The 17,765-nt window shown below is 42.8% G+C and overlaps 1 protein-coding gene across 2 annotated transcripts; it reads right to left on the bottom strand.

The window, feature by feature from the left end:
• Positions 1–1,800: 1,800 nt before the first annotated feature.
• On the bottom strand, positions 1,801–16,123 carry LOC139392854 (NLR family CARD domain-containing protein 3-like). Of its 2 annotated transcripts, XM_071141163.1 has the most exons (9): positions 15,990–16,123; positions 12,077–13,877; positions 11,280–11,453; positions 10,459–10,632; positions 10,168–10,338; positions 6,677–6,847; positions 5,368–5,541; positions 5,089–5,135; positions 1,801–2,515 (listed from the first exon to the last, which is right to left on the bottom strand). In XM_071141163.1, the coding sequence occupies exons 2-9, from the start codon at positions 13,702–13,704 to the stop codon at positions 1,941–1,943; spliced, it is 3,114 nt and encodes a 1,037-aa protein (XP_070997264.1). In that variant the 5' UTR covers positions 13,705–13,877; positions 15,990–16,123; the 3' UTR covers positions 1,801–1,940. The 2 variants fall into 2 exon arrangements, with proteins under 2 accessions (XP_070997264.1, XP_070997265.1); XM_071141164.1 differs by lacking the exon at positions 6,677–6,847.
• Between the last annotated feature and the right edge of the window lie 1,642 nt (positions 16,124–17,765).

The raw sequence follows: 17,765 nt of genomic DNA, 5'->3' as shown, positions 1-17,765 counted from the left end.
AGCCCACACATGACCTCCTCCTGTAGGGTCTGTGGTGAGGACAGGGGGGAGAGACCTCCTCCTGTAGGGTCTGTGATGAGGACAGGGAGGAGAGACCTCCTCCTGTAGGGTCTGTGGTGAGGACAGGGAAGAGAGACCTCCTCCTGTAGGGTCTGTGATGAGGACAGGGAGGAGAGACCACCTCCTGTAGGGTCTGTGGTGAGGACTGGGAGGAGGAGAGACCACCTGTAGGGTCTGTGGTGAGGACTGGGAGGAGTAGAGACCTCCTGTAGGGTCCGTGGTGAGGACTGGGAGGAGAGACCAAGAGAGACTGGTCAACTTTCTTCCTAAACAGAGAAAATAGCGTGTCGTGTTTTCAGAGGATGTGTTGCTTTCTGTCCGGTCTACCAATATTGAAATTGAATGAGGCAGAAAAAATTGATTTTGACACATCAGGTTTTTAGTCTTTGTTCGTTTAGATTATTGTTCTGAAGTACTTTCCTCGCTCTGATTTAGAGTTGACAGGATATCCTGCTCTGTCCTGTCTAAATGGATCCTGTCTGGACAGTAGTTTACAGGATATCCTGTCTGGACAGGAGTTTACAGGATATCCTGCTCTGTCCTCTCTAAATGGATCCTGTCTGGACAGGAGTTTACAGAATATCCTGCTCTGTCCCTGCCTCTAACCACTAGGCCACCCTGCCTCTAACCACTAGGCCACCCTGCCTCTAACCACTAGGCCACCCTGCCTCTAACCACTAGGCCACCCTGCCTCTAACCACTAGGCTACCCTGCCTCTAACCACTAGGCTACCCTGCCTCTAACCACTAGGCTACCCTGCCTCTAACCACTAGGCTACCCTGCCTCTAACCACTAGGCTACCTGCCTCTAACCACTAGGCTACCTGCTTCTAACCACTAGGCTACCTGCCTCTAACCACTAGGCTACCTGCCTCTAACCACTAGGCTACCCTGCCTCTAACCACTAGGCTACCCTGCCTCTAACCACTAGGCTACCCTGCCTCTAACCACTAGGCTACCCTGCCTCTAACCACTAGGCTACCCTGCCTCTAACCACTAGGCTACCCTGCCTCTAACCACTAGGCTACCCTGCCTCTAACCACTAGGCTACCCTGCCTCTAACCACTAGGCTACCTGCTTCTAACCACTAGGCTACCTGCCTCTAACCACTAGGCTACCTGCCTCTAACCACTAGGCTACCTGCTTCTAACCACTAGGCTACCCTGCCTCTAACCACTAGGCTACCCTGCCTCTAACCACTAGGCTACCTGCTTCTAACCACTAGGCCACCCTGTCTCCCCATCTAACATTATACCTTTGTGTAACAGGCTAGTCCATAAACAACCTGTGATATATTATTTATTATATCTACATTTCATTTGTAATTACAGGAACAAAAGTGAAGAAACTTTGGCCAAACTTCAGTTTTATTGCATTTATTCAAATACCATTTAAACAATTCAAACTCTTTATTCCATCGTCTTCATTTCACACAGGTCAAATCTGTGACGTGTCATTTTGATTGGCTGACAGCCGTGATATATCAGACATTATAAACCGGGTGGTTGGAGCCCTGAATGCTGATTGGCTGACAACCGTGATATATCAGACCGGGTATGACAAAAACATGTATTTTTACAGCTCTAATTACATTAGTAACCCGTTTATAATAGCAATAAGGCACCTTTAGGGGGTTTGTGGTAATATGGTCAAGACCGGATTGAATGGCCAATATGACCATCTAGAATCAATACTAACTATCTATTCTACAACTGATACTACATCTAAATGATGTGTGGGAATAGGGTAATTATCAATGACTTAACACACCATCTGAACCAGTCAAATCGCAGATTTCCCAGGGAGCCGTTTTCTAATTAAGCAATAAGGCCCGGGTGCTGTGATTACACGGCGTCTCCTTACTACCGAACAGGACCGTGATTAGAGGGAAACATCACGTTGTGTTTTTGACACAGGGGCCACCACCTGACACAGGGACACTGAGGAGTGACACCAAACAAACAGCCCTGGGTAGAGGGGCTCGGTAAATGTGGTGTAGAATGTGTGCAGGTGAGTCAGTGTATCCGAACAGACCTTGTAGAAAGACATCGTGCCGGCTGGCCAGTCCAGATACAGTCCTACTCTGTTGGACGGGGGGGAGGAGGGGGAAGGTATGGTAGTGAGCTTACTATTGATCCAGGCCATGTAACGGTCATCACAACAGACCAGACACCAGGCTTTGTCACTAGGTCCAAGCCCACTGTCATCACCCCTTCCTGACCGATTGATTCCTTTATATGTCACACCGATATGAGCTCCTCTCCCACTCCACTCTACCTCCCAGTAACAGCGCCCTGACAGACCCTCTGTACACAGCACCTGGTCGAAATCCTGAAATCTCTCCGGGTGATCCGGATACGGCTGCTCCTCTGTCCTCCATGTCACCGTTCTGTTCTCCTCAGACAGAGAGAGGTTTCTGCTTGCTGTGTTCGGGTCCAGTGAGAGCACACAGCCATCTGATGGGGGAGACCAGAACACAAATTACAAATCATCATCATATCACGATGATAATGTTTCTAGGTGTTAAAGACCCCCATCAGAATGATAATGTTTCTAGGTGTTAAAGAGCCCCATCAGAATGATAATGTTTCTAGGTATTAAAGAGCCCCATCAGAATGATAATGTTTCTAGGTATTAAAGAGCCCCACCAGAATGATAATGTTTATTGGTATTAAAGAGCCCCATCAGAATGATAATGTTTCTAGGTATTAAAGACCCCCATCACGATGATAATGTTTCTAGGTGTTAAAGAGCCCCATCAGAATGATAATGTTTCTAGGTGTTAAAGAGCCCCATCAGAATGATAATGTTTCTAGGTATTAAAGAGCCCCATCAGAATGATAATGTTTCTAGGTGTTAAAGAGCCCCATCAGAATGATAATGTTTATAGGTGTTAAAAGAGCCCCATCAGAATGATAATGTTTCTAGATATTAAAGAGCCCCATCAGAATGATAATGTTTCTAGGTGTTAAAGAGCCCCATCAGAATGATAATGTTTCTAGGTGTTAAAGAGCCCCATCAGAATGATAATGTTTCTAGGTGTTAAAGAGCCCCATCAGAATGATAATGTTTCTAGGTGTTAAAGAGCCCCATCAGAATGATAATGTTTCTAGGTGTTAAAGAGCCCCATCAGAATGATAATGTTTCTAGGTATTAAAAAGCCCCATCAGAATGATAATGTTTCTAGATATTAAAGAGCCCCATCAGAATGATAATGTTTCTAGGTGTTAAAGAGCCCCATCAGAATGATAATGTTTCTAGGTGTTAAAGAGCCCCATCAGAATGATAATGTTTCTAGGTGTTAAAGAGCCCCATCAGAATGATAATGTTTCTAGGTATTAAAGAGCCCCATCAGAATGATAATGTTTATTGGTATTAAAGAGCCCCATCAGAATGATAATGTTTCTAGGTATTAAAGAGCCCCATCAGAATGATAATGTTTCTAGGTGTTAAAGAGCCCCATCAGAATGATAATGTTTCTAGGTATTAAAGAGCCCCACCAGAATGATAATGTTTATTGGTATTAAAGAGCCCCATCAGAATGATAATGTTTCTAGGTATTAAAGAGCCCCATCAGAATGATAATGTTTCTAGGTGTTAAAGAGCCCCATCAGAATGATAATGTTTCTAGGTATTAAAGAGCCCCACCAGAATGATAATGTTTATTGGTATTAAAGAGCCCCATCAGAATGATAATGTTTATTGGTATTAAAGAGCCCCATCAGAATGATAATGTTTATAGGTGTTAAAGAGCCCCATCAGAATGATAATGTTTCTAGGTATTAAAGAGCCCCATCAGAATGATAATTTTTATTGGTATTAAAGAGCCCCATCAGAATGATAATGTTTCTAGGTATTAAAGAGCCCCATCAGAATGATAATGTTTCTAGGTGTTAAAGAGCCCCATCAGAATGATAATGTTTCTAGGTATTAAAGAGCCCCACCAGAATGATAATGTTTATTGGTATTAAAGAGCCCCATCAGAATGATAATGTTTCTAGGTATTAAAGAGCCCCATCAGAATGATAATGTTTCTAGGTGTTAAAGAGCCCCATCAGAATGATAATGTTTCTAGGTATTAAAGAGCCCCATCAGAATGATAATGTTTATTGGTATTAAAGAGCCCCATCAGAATGATAATGTTTATTGGTATTAAAGAGCCCCATCAGAATGATAATGTTTCTAGGTATTAAAGAGCCCCATCAGAATGATAATGTTTCTAGGTGTTAAAGAGCCCCATCAGAATGATAATGTTTCTAGGTGTTAAAGAGCCCCATCAGAATGATAATGTTTCTAGGTATTAAAGAGCCCCATCAGAATGATAATGTTTCTAGGTATTAAAGAGCCCCCATCAGAATGATAATGTTTCTAGGTATTAAAGAACCCCATCACAATGATAATGTTTCTAGGTATTAAAGAGCCCCATCAGAATGATAATGTTTCTAGGTGTTAAAGAGCCCCATCAGAATGATAATGCTTCTAGATGTTAAAGAGCCCCATCAGAATTATCATGTTTCTAGGTGTTAAAGAGCCCCATCAGAATGATAATGTTTCTAGGTGTTAAAGAGCCCCATCAGAATGATAATGTTTATTGGTATTAAAGAGCCCCATCAGAATGATAATCCTTCTAGATATTAAAGAGCCCCATCAGAATGATAATGTTTCTAGGTGTTAAAGAGCCCCATCAGAATGATAATGTTTCTAGGTATTAAAGAGCCCCATCAGAAGGATAATGTTTCTAGGTATTAAAGAGCACCATCAGAATGATAATGCTTCTAGGTATTAAAGAGCCAAGGGAAAAGGTCCAGTCAGATTTGTTGAATGATCATGTGTTATACTGTATGATCATAACCTCATAACACCCCAATCAATAATCCCAACAGAGCGAGGTCCTGTTAGTGTAACCACACACACACACACACACACACACACACACACACACACACACACACACACACACACGATCTTTCTTTGAGTCAACTTGAAATAAGACTAACAGGATTGTTTCTTCTCAGCAGTCAACACTCACATTTTCTAAGCCCATGTTTTATTGTGTACTGTCCTCCATGTTCCACACTGTAGGGGGTAAGAAGAACAGACAGACAACGTCCACACAAGGTCACCACATCACACCGTCCAGGTCGTGGGAAGTATGTTTGGCTTACAGTACATGTAATTATCATAACTAACCTGATAGGTCAGAAACATGTCTTACAGTATACATAAATTAGCATAACTAACCTGATAGGTCAGAAACATGTCTTACAGTATGTCACTCAACATGGACTGACATAAACCCTCTACGTACTTGAGTTTCTCCAGTCTGCAGTGTGGATCCTCCAGTCCAGCAGAGAGCAGTCTGACTCCCGAGTCTCCTAGGTGATTGTAGCTCAGATCCAGCTCTCGCAGGTGTGAAGGGTTTGACTTCAGAGCTGAGACCAGAGAAGCACAGCCTTCCTCTGTGACTTCACAGAATGCCAACCTGCAGAGAGTTTTAACATGATTCTAAAAACACACAGCTATTCTATGGTGGTGAACATAGACTGGCTGTTGTATCCATGTGTACATATATTCATAATATCATTACTGTGGTGTTATTTGCATAATATCTGCAATACAGCATCTGATTGGGAACCACTGGCCTATGGCCAATCAGATGTTGTTTTGATGTTTGGCCATATGCCAGTGGTTCCCAAACTTCAATACGGCATCTGATTGGCCATATGCCAGTGGTTCCCAAACTTCAATACGCCATCTGATTGGCCATATGCCAGTGGCTCCCAAACTTCAATACGGCATCTGATTGGCCATATGCCAGTGGTTCCCAAACTTGGGGGTCGGGGGATGGGGTCCCCCTGATAAAATGTGTCATGTTTAAAACTGAATGTTCGTTCTCTTCAGATGGTTCTAGAATTCAACCTGTGAGTGTCACAATGCCCTCATGGCTTTCAGGACCTAAATTTAAAGACCGAGCGCAGTCACAATTCTGTGTTTCAGATCATATTGTACAACAGAGGTGTTTGATATCACATCGTACAACAGCCGATTTAAACTAAGAGTGTAAAACTGTGGAGAAAAAAAATGTGATCCGTGTTATTTCCTGATTGGTTGGTTGGTTGAAAATACAATGTACAACTGAACCCTTCTGATCAGCAGGTTGGCATGGGCGGGAGTTTGGGCTTTCCATTGTGACATCACCATGCGGGGAAAATTGGTTAATAGGACCAATAACAAAAGAGAGTTTCTAAAAACCTCTCTGCCAATCACGGCGCTGTCATGTCATCGTTAATGTGTTGCGATCACAAGGAAAGCGTCGCTCTCCTTTTGTTGCTCGTAATGTGAAGACAGGTCAAGTCAACAAGTCAACGTGGCCTTCGTCAAGCTACACCATTCATAGTTATTGGACTCACATGTAGACAAACTAGATCGGCACAACGATTACAATATTTGTTATGAAATTATCACAGCGTTGCTTGTAAAATGAAATTAAAAATAGAGTTTAAAAAGTAACAGCTCCATAAGTGTCAGTCAAGACACAGTCAGATTTATATCTGAGTTTGTTCATTAACAAACAGATGTGGGGAACTGTTATCACCTAAATACAGAGGAAAACTGACCTCAGAATCTCCAGTTTAAATGGTGAATCCCCCCGTCCAGCAAAGAGCAGCTTCACTCCTGAATCCAGCAGGTCATTGTTACTCAGATCCAGCTCTCTCAGGTGTGAGGAGGAACTGAGAGCCGAGGCCAACACTTCACAAGATGTTTCCGTGAGTTTACAGCCAGAGAGACTGCAGATACAGAGGCAATACATTTCCTCTGAGTTTCACAGCAGTTGATGGTAAATTACAAACTCTGAAGATAAAACCTGTTGGATTACTGAAAACAAAGTCATTCAACCGGCAAACGAGCCTTTTACACTTTGTAGAATGTCTTTCATGTCGTTATTACAGATGTCCTGATCACTCCGTCGTCGTAGAGAATGTTCCCGCACGGCAGGAAATGGAAACTTGTTATGTATTCAAGGTTTTAAAAAGGCTTTTAAAGTTTGTATCTTCCACTTTAAAACGTCAGACATGATTTGCCCTAACGAAGATAAAAAAAAAAGTATCAAGCCCTACAAAAACATCAATTAATTATAATCCACATAATCATTTCCTGTTTCTGTAGGGAAAAACATTTGCGGTGAGAAGTTGGTCAAATTAAGACAGCACATCTGTATGTGTTGGGATCGCTTGAGGGACATCAACTTGAGTGAATATGACTGCAGTGTTACCTAGGGAATATGACTGCAGTGTTGCCTAGGGAATATGACTGCAGTGTTGCCTAGGGAATATGACTGCAGTGTTACCTAGGGAATATGACTGCAGTGTTACCTAGGGAATATGAATGCAGTGTTACCTAGGGAATATGAATGCAGTGTTACCTAGGGAATATGAATGCAGTGTTACCTAGGGAATATGAATGCAGTGTTACCTAGGGAATATGACTGCAGTGTTACCTAGGGAATATGAATGCAGTGTTACCTAGGGAATATGAATGCAGTGTTACCTAGGGAATATGACTGCAGTGTTACCTAGGGAATATGAATACAGTGTTACCTAGGGAATATGACTGCAGTGTCGCCTAGGGAATATGAATGCAGTGTCACCTAGGGAATATGAATGCAGTGTCACCTAGGGAATATGACTGCAGTGTCACCTAGAGAATATGACTGCAGTGTTACCTAGAGAATATGACTGCAGTGTTACCTAGGGAATATGACTGCAGTGTTACCTAGGGAATATGAATGCAGTGTTACCTAGGGAATATGAATGCAGTGTTACCTAGGGAATATGAATGCAGTGTTACCTAGGGAATATGAATGCAGTGTTACCTAGGGAATATGACTGCAGTGTTACCTAGGGAATATGACTGCAGTGTTACCTAGGGAATATGAATGCAGTGTTACCTAGGGAATATGAGTGCAGTGTTACCTAGGGAATATGACTGCAGTGTTGCCTAGGGAATATGACTGCAGTGTTACCTAGGGAATATGACTGCAGTGTTGCCTAGGGAATATGACTGCAGTGTTGCCTAGGGAATATGACTGCAGTGTTACCTAGGGAATATGAATGCAGTGTTACCTAGGGAATATGACTGCAGTGTTACCTAGGGAATATGACTGCAGTGTTACCTAGGGAATATGACTGCAGTGTTACCTAGGGAATATGACTGCAGTGTTACCTAGGGAATATGAATGCAGTGTTACCTAGGGAATATGACTGCAGTGTCGCCTAGGGAATATGAATGCAGTGTCACCTAGGGAATATGACTGCAGTGTCACCTAGAGAATATGACTGCAGTGTCACCTAGAGAATATGACTGCAGTGTTACCTAGAGAATATGACTGCAGTGTTACCTAGGGAATATGACTGCAGTGTTACCAAGGGAATATGACTGCAGTGTTACCTAGGGAATATGACTGCAGTGTTACCTAGGGAATATGACTGCAGTGTTACCTAGGGAATATGACTGCAGTGTTACCTAGGGAATATGAATGCAGTGTTACCTAGGGAATATGACTGCAGTGTTACCTAGGGAATATGAATGCAGTGTTACCAAGGGAATATGAATGCAGTGTTACCTAGGGAATATGAATGCAGTGTTACCTAGGGAATATGACTGCAGTGTTACCTAGGGAATATGACTGCAGTTTTGCCTAGGGAATATGAAAGCAGTGTTACCTAGGGAATATGAAAGCAGTGTTACCTAGGGAATATGACTGCAGTGTTACCTAGGGAATATGACTGCAGTGTTACCTAGGGAATATGACTGCAGTGTTACCTAGGGAATATGACTGCAGTGTTGCCTAGGGAATATGACTGCAGTGTTACCAAGGGAATATGAATGCAGTGTTACCTAGGGAATATGACTGCAGTGTTACCAAGGGAATATGACTGCAGTGTTACCTAGGGAATATGACTGCAGTGTTACCAAGGGAATATGACTGCAGTGTTACCTAGGGAATATGAATGCAGTGTTACCAAGGGAATATGACTGCAGTGTTACCTAGGGAATATGAATGCAGTGTTACCTAGGGAATATGACTGCAGTGTTACCTAGGGAATATGACTGCAGTGTTGCCTAGGGAATATGACTGCAGTGTAACCTAGGGGAATATGAATGCAGTGTTACCTAGGGAATATGAATGCAGTGTTACCTAGGGAATATGACTGCAGTGTTACCTAGGGAATATGAATGCAGTGTTGCCTAGGTAATATGACTGCAGTGTTACCTAGGGAATATGACTGCAGTGTTACCTAGGGAATATGACTGCAGTGTTACCTAGGGAATATGACTGCAGTGTTGCCTAGGGAATATGACTGCAGTGTTACCTAGGGAATATGACTGCAGTGTTACCTAGGGAATATGAATGCAGTGTTGCCTAGGTAATATGACTGCAGTGTTACCTAGGGAATATGACTGCAGTGTTACCTAGGGAATATGACTGCAGTGTTGCCTAGGGAATATGAATGCAGTGTTACCTAGGGAATATGACTGCAGTGTTACCTAGGGAATATGAATGCAGTGTTACCTAGGGAATATGAATGCAGTGTTACCTAGGGAATATGAATGCAGTGTTACCTAGGGAATATGACTGCAGTGTTACCTAGGGAATATGAATGCAGTGTTACCTAGGGAATATGAATGCAGTGTTACCTAGGGAATATCATTGTTTTCAAGTGAGGTACACTGCATTTTCTAGTGTCCATTTGGGGTCATGTGCAGACAGAGTTTGGTCCTACACCCTGTCATATGCTAATGAGATTTCTAAGGATCCTCACTTAGCTGCTTGCTACCTCGTATGTTGCTTGTAAATGTGAAGACACGTCAAATCAACATGCCTTTATAAAGTTAAAACTATTCATAGTTTTCGGACTCACGTTTTACCAAACTAGATTGAACAACAATTACAATATTTGTCAAAAATGTCCAAGTTTAAAAAGGACCAGCTTCATAAGTGTCAGTCAAGAGACAGTGAGGTGTTGGATATATTGAGTTTAATGCCGAGTTTGTTAACAAACAGATGTGGGGAACTGTTATCACCTAAATACAGAGGAAAACTGACCTCAGAATCTCCAGTTTACATGGTGAATCCCCCCGTCCAGCAAAGAGCAGCTTCACTCCTGAATCCAGCAGGTCATTGTTACTCAGATCCAGCTCTCTCAGGTGTGAGGAGGAACTGAGAGCCGAGGCCAACACTTCACAAGATGTTTCCGTGAGTTTACAGCCAGAGAGACTGCAGATACAGAGGCAATACATTTCCTCTGAGTTTCACAGCAGTTGATGGTAAATTACAAACTCTGAAGATAAAACCTGTTGGATTACTCAAAACAAACAATCCAACCGTATTACTGACCTTAGGATCTCCAGTCTCCAGAATGAATCTTCTAATCCAGGAGAGACGTGTTGCACCATTGAGTCTCCTAGATGATTGTCACTCAGGTCCAGCTCTCTCAGGTGGTTGGGGTTTGACCTCAGAGCTGAGACCAGGGCAGCACAGCCTTCTTCTGTAACTCCACAGCCTGATAGCCTGCAGGGTCATTCCATATGAAAATCAATCAATATAGCCTGCAGGGTCATTCCATATGAAAATCAATCAATATAGCCTGCAGGGTCATTCCATATGAAAATCAATCAATATAGCCTGCAGGGTCATTCCATATGAAAATCAATCAATATAGCCTGCAGGGTCATTCCATATGAAAATCAATCAATATAGCCTGCAGGGTCATTCCATATGAAAATCAATCAATATAGCCTGCAGGGTCATTCCATATTAAAATCAATCAATATAGCCTGCAGGGTCATTCCATATGAAAATCAATCAATATAGCCTGCAGGGTCATTCCATATGAAAATCAATCAATATAGCCTGCAGGGTCATTCCATATGAAAATTAATCAATATAGCCTGCAGGGTCATTCCATATGAAAATCAATCAAAATTGGCTGTTTTTGTCCTCTACCTTATACTTGAACAAAAATGTCCAATCATGTACAGTACACCTGTTAGAGACCCATTTTAGACGCCCCCCCCCCCCCCCATTCTAACATGAGACACCCATATCCTCTCATCACTGATAAAGATGGAAAATTGATTTTGATACCATTCTACATCTTATAAAAACAGTTTTCTCAAACTGTGGATCACTTATTGAACAATAAGTGGGGTACTGACTTCAGAGTCTCCAGTTTACAGTGGGGATTCCCCAGTCCAGCAGAGAGCAGCTTCACTCCTGAATCATTCAGGTCATTGTTACTCATGTCCAGCTCTCTCAGGTTTGAGGGGTTTGAGCTGAGAGCAGAGACCAACAGTTCACACGATGCTTCTATGAGTTGACAGTCAGCAAGTCTGCAAATACAGAGCGGATACATGAGAGAGAGGTTGTATTAATGTTAGTGTAAGTTTAGCTTTCCCTGCTAGTGTAAACCTGTGTTACTTTTGAATGTCATAGTGAAGTTGATAATACCAGTATGGCGCTATAGTAAAATTGTGCGCCGGCCCTTTAAGGTTTGTCTGTTGTCAAACAGTTGGCACCAGCTCTTAATTATACTATGGCTGGTCCTGTATCAGGCGCGTCCTGTATCAGGCGCGTCCTCTGTCAGGCGCGTGCTGTTTTACTTACAGAATAATTAATGTGAGATGTTTTGTGACCCTGTTTGGAGTTACTGTTTAGTAATATGGAACTCTGTTACTAAGTTAATTGTGGACACCTGTACAATTATACCCTATACCTTTCTGGACAGGGATCCAGCTATATTTGAGTATCTACAGTAACATGTACACGATCACCTGTCATAAGTACAGGTGTGCACCATTAATACACGACTCAATACTTTTTATGATCAATTTCTATAAAAATAAAAAAAAAGCTTTTGTTTATTATTTGAAAAGAAAATCTAGTCAGCCAGTGAAAGATACTGCTATACTTACCAGTATAGTGTGATGTGAGTGATATTTCCCAGAATACTTACAGAGCCTTCCTGCAGACTCTCACAGCTGGGAGCAGTCTCCTACGACCCTCCTGTGAGGTCTTGTATTTCTTCAGGTCAAACGCCTCCAGAACCTCGTCTGATATCTGCAGCATGTAGGCCAACGCTGAACAGTACGTAAGAGGCAGGTTTTTGGATCTTTTCTCTGACCTCGTGTATTTCTCGATTTCCTGCTGTACTGAATGGGTTTTCATCTCTATCAGACAGTGGAAGAGATTGATGCACCTCTCGGGGGACATGTCGGCATTCTGCATCATCTTCAGGGATCGGATCGTTTTCTTGACGCTCTCTGGACTGCTTTCTGTCTGTGTCACCAGACCTCGTAGGAGTTTCTGATTGGACGCCAGTGACATGCCATGAAGGAAGCGGACGACAAGGTCCAGGTGTCCAGTCTTACTCTCCAAGGCTTTATTCGCGGTACTCTTCAGCAGCTCATGTAAGGTTATCTCTTCAGACGTGACTCTAGTCGCCTGGAGGAAAGGCTTCAGTTCATCCATGTTCTTGGTTGTGTAACAATGGTACACGTAGACAGCGGAGAGAAACTCCTGAACGCTCAGATGAACAAAGCAGTACACCACTCTCTGAAACAACACAGACTCTTCTTTAAAGACTTGTGTGCACACGCCCGAGTACACCGAGGCTTCTTTGACATCAATGCCACACTCTTTCAGGTCTTCTTCATAGAACACGAGATTTCCCTTCTCCAGATGTTCAAACGCCAGCTTCCCCAGCTTCAGAAGAGCTTCCTTATCAGACTCCAGGAGCTCCTGTTGATCCATTTTGTCTTTTCCAGGACACTTCTGGTTCTTCGGGCTGGTGTGAATGAGCACGAAGTGTGTGAACGTCTCAGTCAGAGTCTTGGGCATCTCTCGTCTCTCGTCTGTCCTCGACATGTGTTCAAGGACGGTTGCAGAAATCCAACAGAAAACTGGCATGTGACACATGACGTGGAGGCTCCTTGATGTCTTTATGTGGGAGATGATTCTGTTGGCCAGGTCCTCATCATCACGGAATCTTTTCCTGAAGTACTCCTCCTTCTGTTGGTCGTTGAACCCTCGTACCTCTGTCACCTGGTCGACACACTCAGAGGGGATCTGATTGGTTGCTGCTGGTCGGGAGGTTATCCAGAGGAGAGCCGAGGGAAGCAGATTCCCCTTGATGAGGTTTGTCAGCAGAACATCTACAGACGATGTCTGTGTGACATCAGACATAATTTTGTTGCACTGAAAATCCAATGGAATTCTGCTTTCATCCAACCCATCCAAGATGAACATAGCTTTACAGGCAGCGAGTTTCTCTGCATTGACTATATCTAGTTCTGGGTGGAAGTCATGGAGAAGTCTCAGAAGACTGTACTGGAGATCTTTGACCAAGTTCAGCTCCCGGAAAGGAAGCACAAATATGATCTCCACATCTTGGTTTGCCTTCCCTTCAGCCCAGTCGAGGATGAACGTCTGCACAGAGACTGTTTTTCCGATGCCAGCGATGCCCTTGGTCAGCACAGTTCTGATGCTTCTCTCCTGGCCAGCTAAGGGTTTAAAGAGGTCATTGCAGTGGATTGCCGTGTCACGCGAGGTCGGTGTCCTGCATGCCGTCTCTAGCTGCCACATCTCATGTTCATCGTTAAGCCCTTCACTCTCTCCCTCTGTGATGTACAGCTCTGTGTAAATCCTGTTGAGGGAGGTTTGACTCCCTGCTTTTACCAGGCCTTCTATCACACATTCATACCTCCTCTTCAGACTGTCTTTGTGGTTTACTATAGCTCTCTGCAGGCTGACATCCGCTGAAAGAGAAGAATAGAATTTGCTGAGAATTTTCCTGTGTATCTCGCCTTGCCACATTCACTTGTAATTCCTGTGTATCTCGCCTTGCCACATTCACTTGTATATTCCTGTGTATCTCGCCTTGCCACATTCACTTGTAATTCCTGTGTATCTCGCCTTGCCACATTCACTTGTATTCCTGTGTATCTCGCCTTGCCACATTCACTTGTATATTCCTGTGTATCTCGCCTTGCCACATTCACTTGTGTATTCCTGTGTATCTCGCCTTGCCACATTCACTTGTAATTCCTGTGTATCTCGCCTTGCCACATTCACTTGTAATTCCTGTGTATCTCGCCTTGCCACATTCACTTGTAATTCCTGTGTATCTCGCCTTGCCACATTCACTTGTAATTCCTGTGTATCTCACCTTGCCACATTCACTTGTAATTCCTGTGTATCTCGCCTTGCCACATTCACTTGTAATTCCTGTGTATCTCGCCTTGCCACATTCACTTGTAATTCCTGTGTATCTCGCCTTGCCACATTCACTTGTATATTCCTGTGTATCTCGCCTTGCCACATTCACTTGTATTCCCGTGTATCTCGCCTTGCCACATGCTGGAAGACTAGAAGCTCTAACATTTGAAAATACAAAGGGTCGAGTGTACAAAACATTAGGAACACCTGCTCTTTCCATGACACAGACTGACCAGGTGAATCCATGACACAGACTGACCAGGTGAATCCATGACACAGACTGACCAGGTGAATCCATGACATAGACTGACCAGGTGAATCCATGACGTAGACTGACCAGGTGAATCCATGACACAGACTGACCAGGTGAATCCATGACACAGACTGACCAGGTGAATCCATGACACAGACTGACCAGGTGAATCCATGACACAGACTGACCAGGTGAATCCATGACACAGACTGACCAGGTGAATCCATGACGTAGACTGACCAGGTGAATCCATGGCATAGACTGACCAGGTGAATCCATGACGTAGACTGACCAGGTGAATCCATGACGTAGACTGACCAGGTGAATCCATGACGTAGACTGACCAGGTGAATCCATGACGTAGACTGACTAGGTGAATCCATGACGTAGACTGACCAGGTGAATCCATGACACAGACTGACCAGGTGAATCCATGACGCAGACTGACCAGGTGAATCCATGACATAGACTGACCAGGTGAATCCATGACATAGACTGACCAGGTGAATCCATGACATAGACTGACCAGGTGAATGCATGACATAGACTGACCAGGTGAATCCATGACATAGACTGACCAGGTGAATCCATGACGTAGACTGACCAGGTGAATCCATGACAGAGACTGACCAGGTGAATCCATGACAGAGACTGACCAGGTGAATCCATGACGTAGACTGACCAGGTGAATCCAGGTGAAAGCTATGATCCCTTATTGATGTCACCTGTTAAATCCACTTCAAATCGATGTAGATGAAGGGGAGGAGACAGGTTAAAGAAGGAGTTTTAAGCCTTGAGACAGTTGAGACATGGATTGTGTATGTGTGCCATTCAGAGGGTGAAGGGGCAAGACAAAAGATTGAAGTGCCTTTGAACAGGAAGTGGTAATAGTTGCCAGGTGCACCGGTTTGTGTCAAGAACTGCAAAGCTGCTGGGTTTTTCCACACTCAACAGTTTCCCGTGTGTGTCAAGAATGGTCAACCACCCAAAGGACATCCAGCCAACTTGACACAACTGTGGGAAGCATTGGAGTCAACATGGGACCAGCATCCCTGTGGAACGCTTTCTACACCTTGTAGAGTCAACATGGGACCAGCATCCCTGTGGAACGCTTTCTACACCTTGTAGAGTCAACATGGGACCAGCATCCCTGTGGAACGCTTTCTACACCTTGTAGAGTCAACATGGGACCAGCATCCCTGTGGAACGCTTTCTACACCTTGTAGAGTCAACATGGGACCAACATCCCTGTGGAATGCTTTCTACACCTTGTAGAGTCAACATGGGACCAGCATCCCTGTTGAACGCTTTCTACACCTTGTAAAAGCCCAATATTTTGTCCAGTCAGTGTACATGGTTTGGTCCAATGAAACATGAGCTTAATGAGCAAAAGTCTTACTGTTTTCAGAGCCTCTCGCTTCATCGTTGGGTTCAGCCCGTTGCAGTAGAACTGGACGTGTCCTGAACCTCTTTCTACACCGAGGACAGCCATAGTGTCCTGACGGAGCAGGCTGCTCCCAGTGTCTGGTGATGCACCGTCTGCAGAACCTGTGTCCACAGGTGATAGAGACTGGATCTGTCAGCACCTGCTCACACACAGCACACCTGGACTGATCCTCTGACAGAGGAGACCATCCACTACACACACACACACACACACACACACACACACACACGTAGATGTTAATACTGCTACTTGTGCGGAAACAGAGAAAATATAGGACATAACTCCACGTACACACACACACACACACACAACTGCTGTGTTATTCGTACTTCTCTCTCTCTGCTCAGACTATCCACTTTATCACCTGAACATAGCCGGCACATTCTACATAGTGTATTTCATAGTACTCTGTATATCTTTCTACATAGTGTATTTCATAGTACTCTGTATATATTTCTACATAGTGTATTTCATAGTACTCTGTATATCATTATACATAGTGTATTTCATAGTACTCTGTATATCTTTCTACATAGTGTATTTCATAGTACTCTGTATATCTTTCTACATAGTATATTTCATAGTACTCTGTATATCATTCTACATAGTGTATTTCATAGTACTCTGTATATCATTCTACATAGTGTATTTCATAGTACTCTGTATATCTTTCTACATAGTGTATTTCATAGTACTCTGTATATCTTTCTACATAGTGTATTTCATAGTACTCTGTATATCTTTCTACATAGTGTATTTCATAGTACTCTGTATATCATTCTACATAGTAATATTTCATAGTACTCTGTATATCTTTCTACATAGTGTATTTCATAGTACTCTGTATATCTTTCTACATAGTGTATTTCATAGTACTCTGTATATCTTTCTACATAGTGTATTTCATAGTACTCTGTATATCTTTCTACATAGTGTATTTCATAGTACTCTGAATATCTTTCTACATAGTGTATTTCATAGTACTCTGTATATCATTCTACATAGTAATATTTCATAGTACTCTGTATATCTTTCTACATAGTGTATTTCATAGTACTCTGTATATCTTTCTACATAGTGTATTTCATAGTACTCTGTATATCTTTCTACATAGTGTATTTCATAGTACTCTGTATATCTTTCTACATAGTGTATTTCATAGTACTCTGAATATCTTTCTACATAGTGTATTTCATAGTACTCTGTATATATTTCTACATAGTGTATTTCATAGTACTCTGTATATATTTCAATACATCTTCGTGCTTTATTACTATTTGACTGTCCATTCATCCACAGTGTTTGACTGTCCATTCATCCACAGTGTTTGACTGTCTATTCATCCAGTGTTGACTGTCTATTCATCCAGTGTTTGACCGTCCATTCATCCAGTGTTTGACTGTCTATTCATCCAGTGTTTGACTGTCTATTCATCCAGTGTTTGACTGTCTATTCATCCAGTGTTTGACTGTCTATTCATCCAGTGTTTGACTGTCTATTTATCCACAGTGTTTGACTGTCTATTCATCCAGTGTTTGACTGTCTATTCATCCAGTGTTTGACCGTCTATTCATCCAGTGTTTGACCGTCTATTCATCCAGTGTTTGACCGTCTATTCATCCACAGTGTTTGACTGTCTATTCATCCAGTGTTTGACTGTCTATTCATCCAGTGTTTGACTGTCTATTCATCCAGTGTTTGACTGTCTATTCATCCAGTGTTTGACTG

The sequence above is a fragment of the Oncorhynchus clarkii genome, chromosome 33 (assembly GCF_045791955.1).
Source record: "Oncorhynchus clarkii lewisi isolate Uvic-CL-2024 chromosome 33, UVic_Ocla_1.0, whole genome shotgun sequence".
Classification (NCBI taxonomy): domain Eukaryota; kingdom Metazoa; phylum Chordata; class Actinopteri; order Salmoniformes; family Salmonidae; genus Oncorhynchus; species Oncorhynchus clarkii.
The sequence above is the reverse complement of the archived record's forward strand: the minus strand, read 5'-3'. Positions and strand labels throughout refer to the sequence as shown.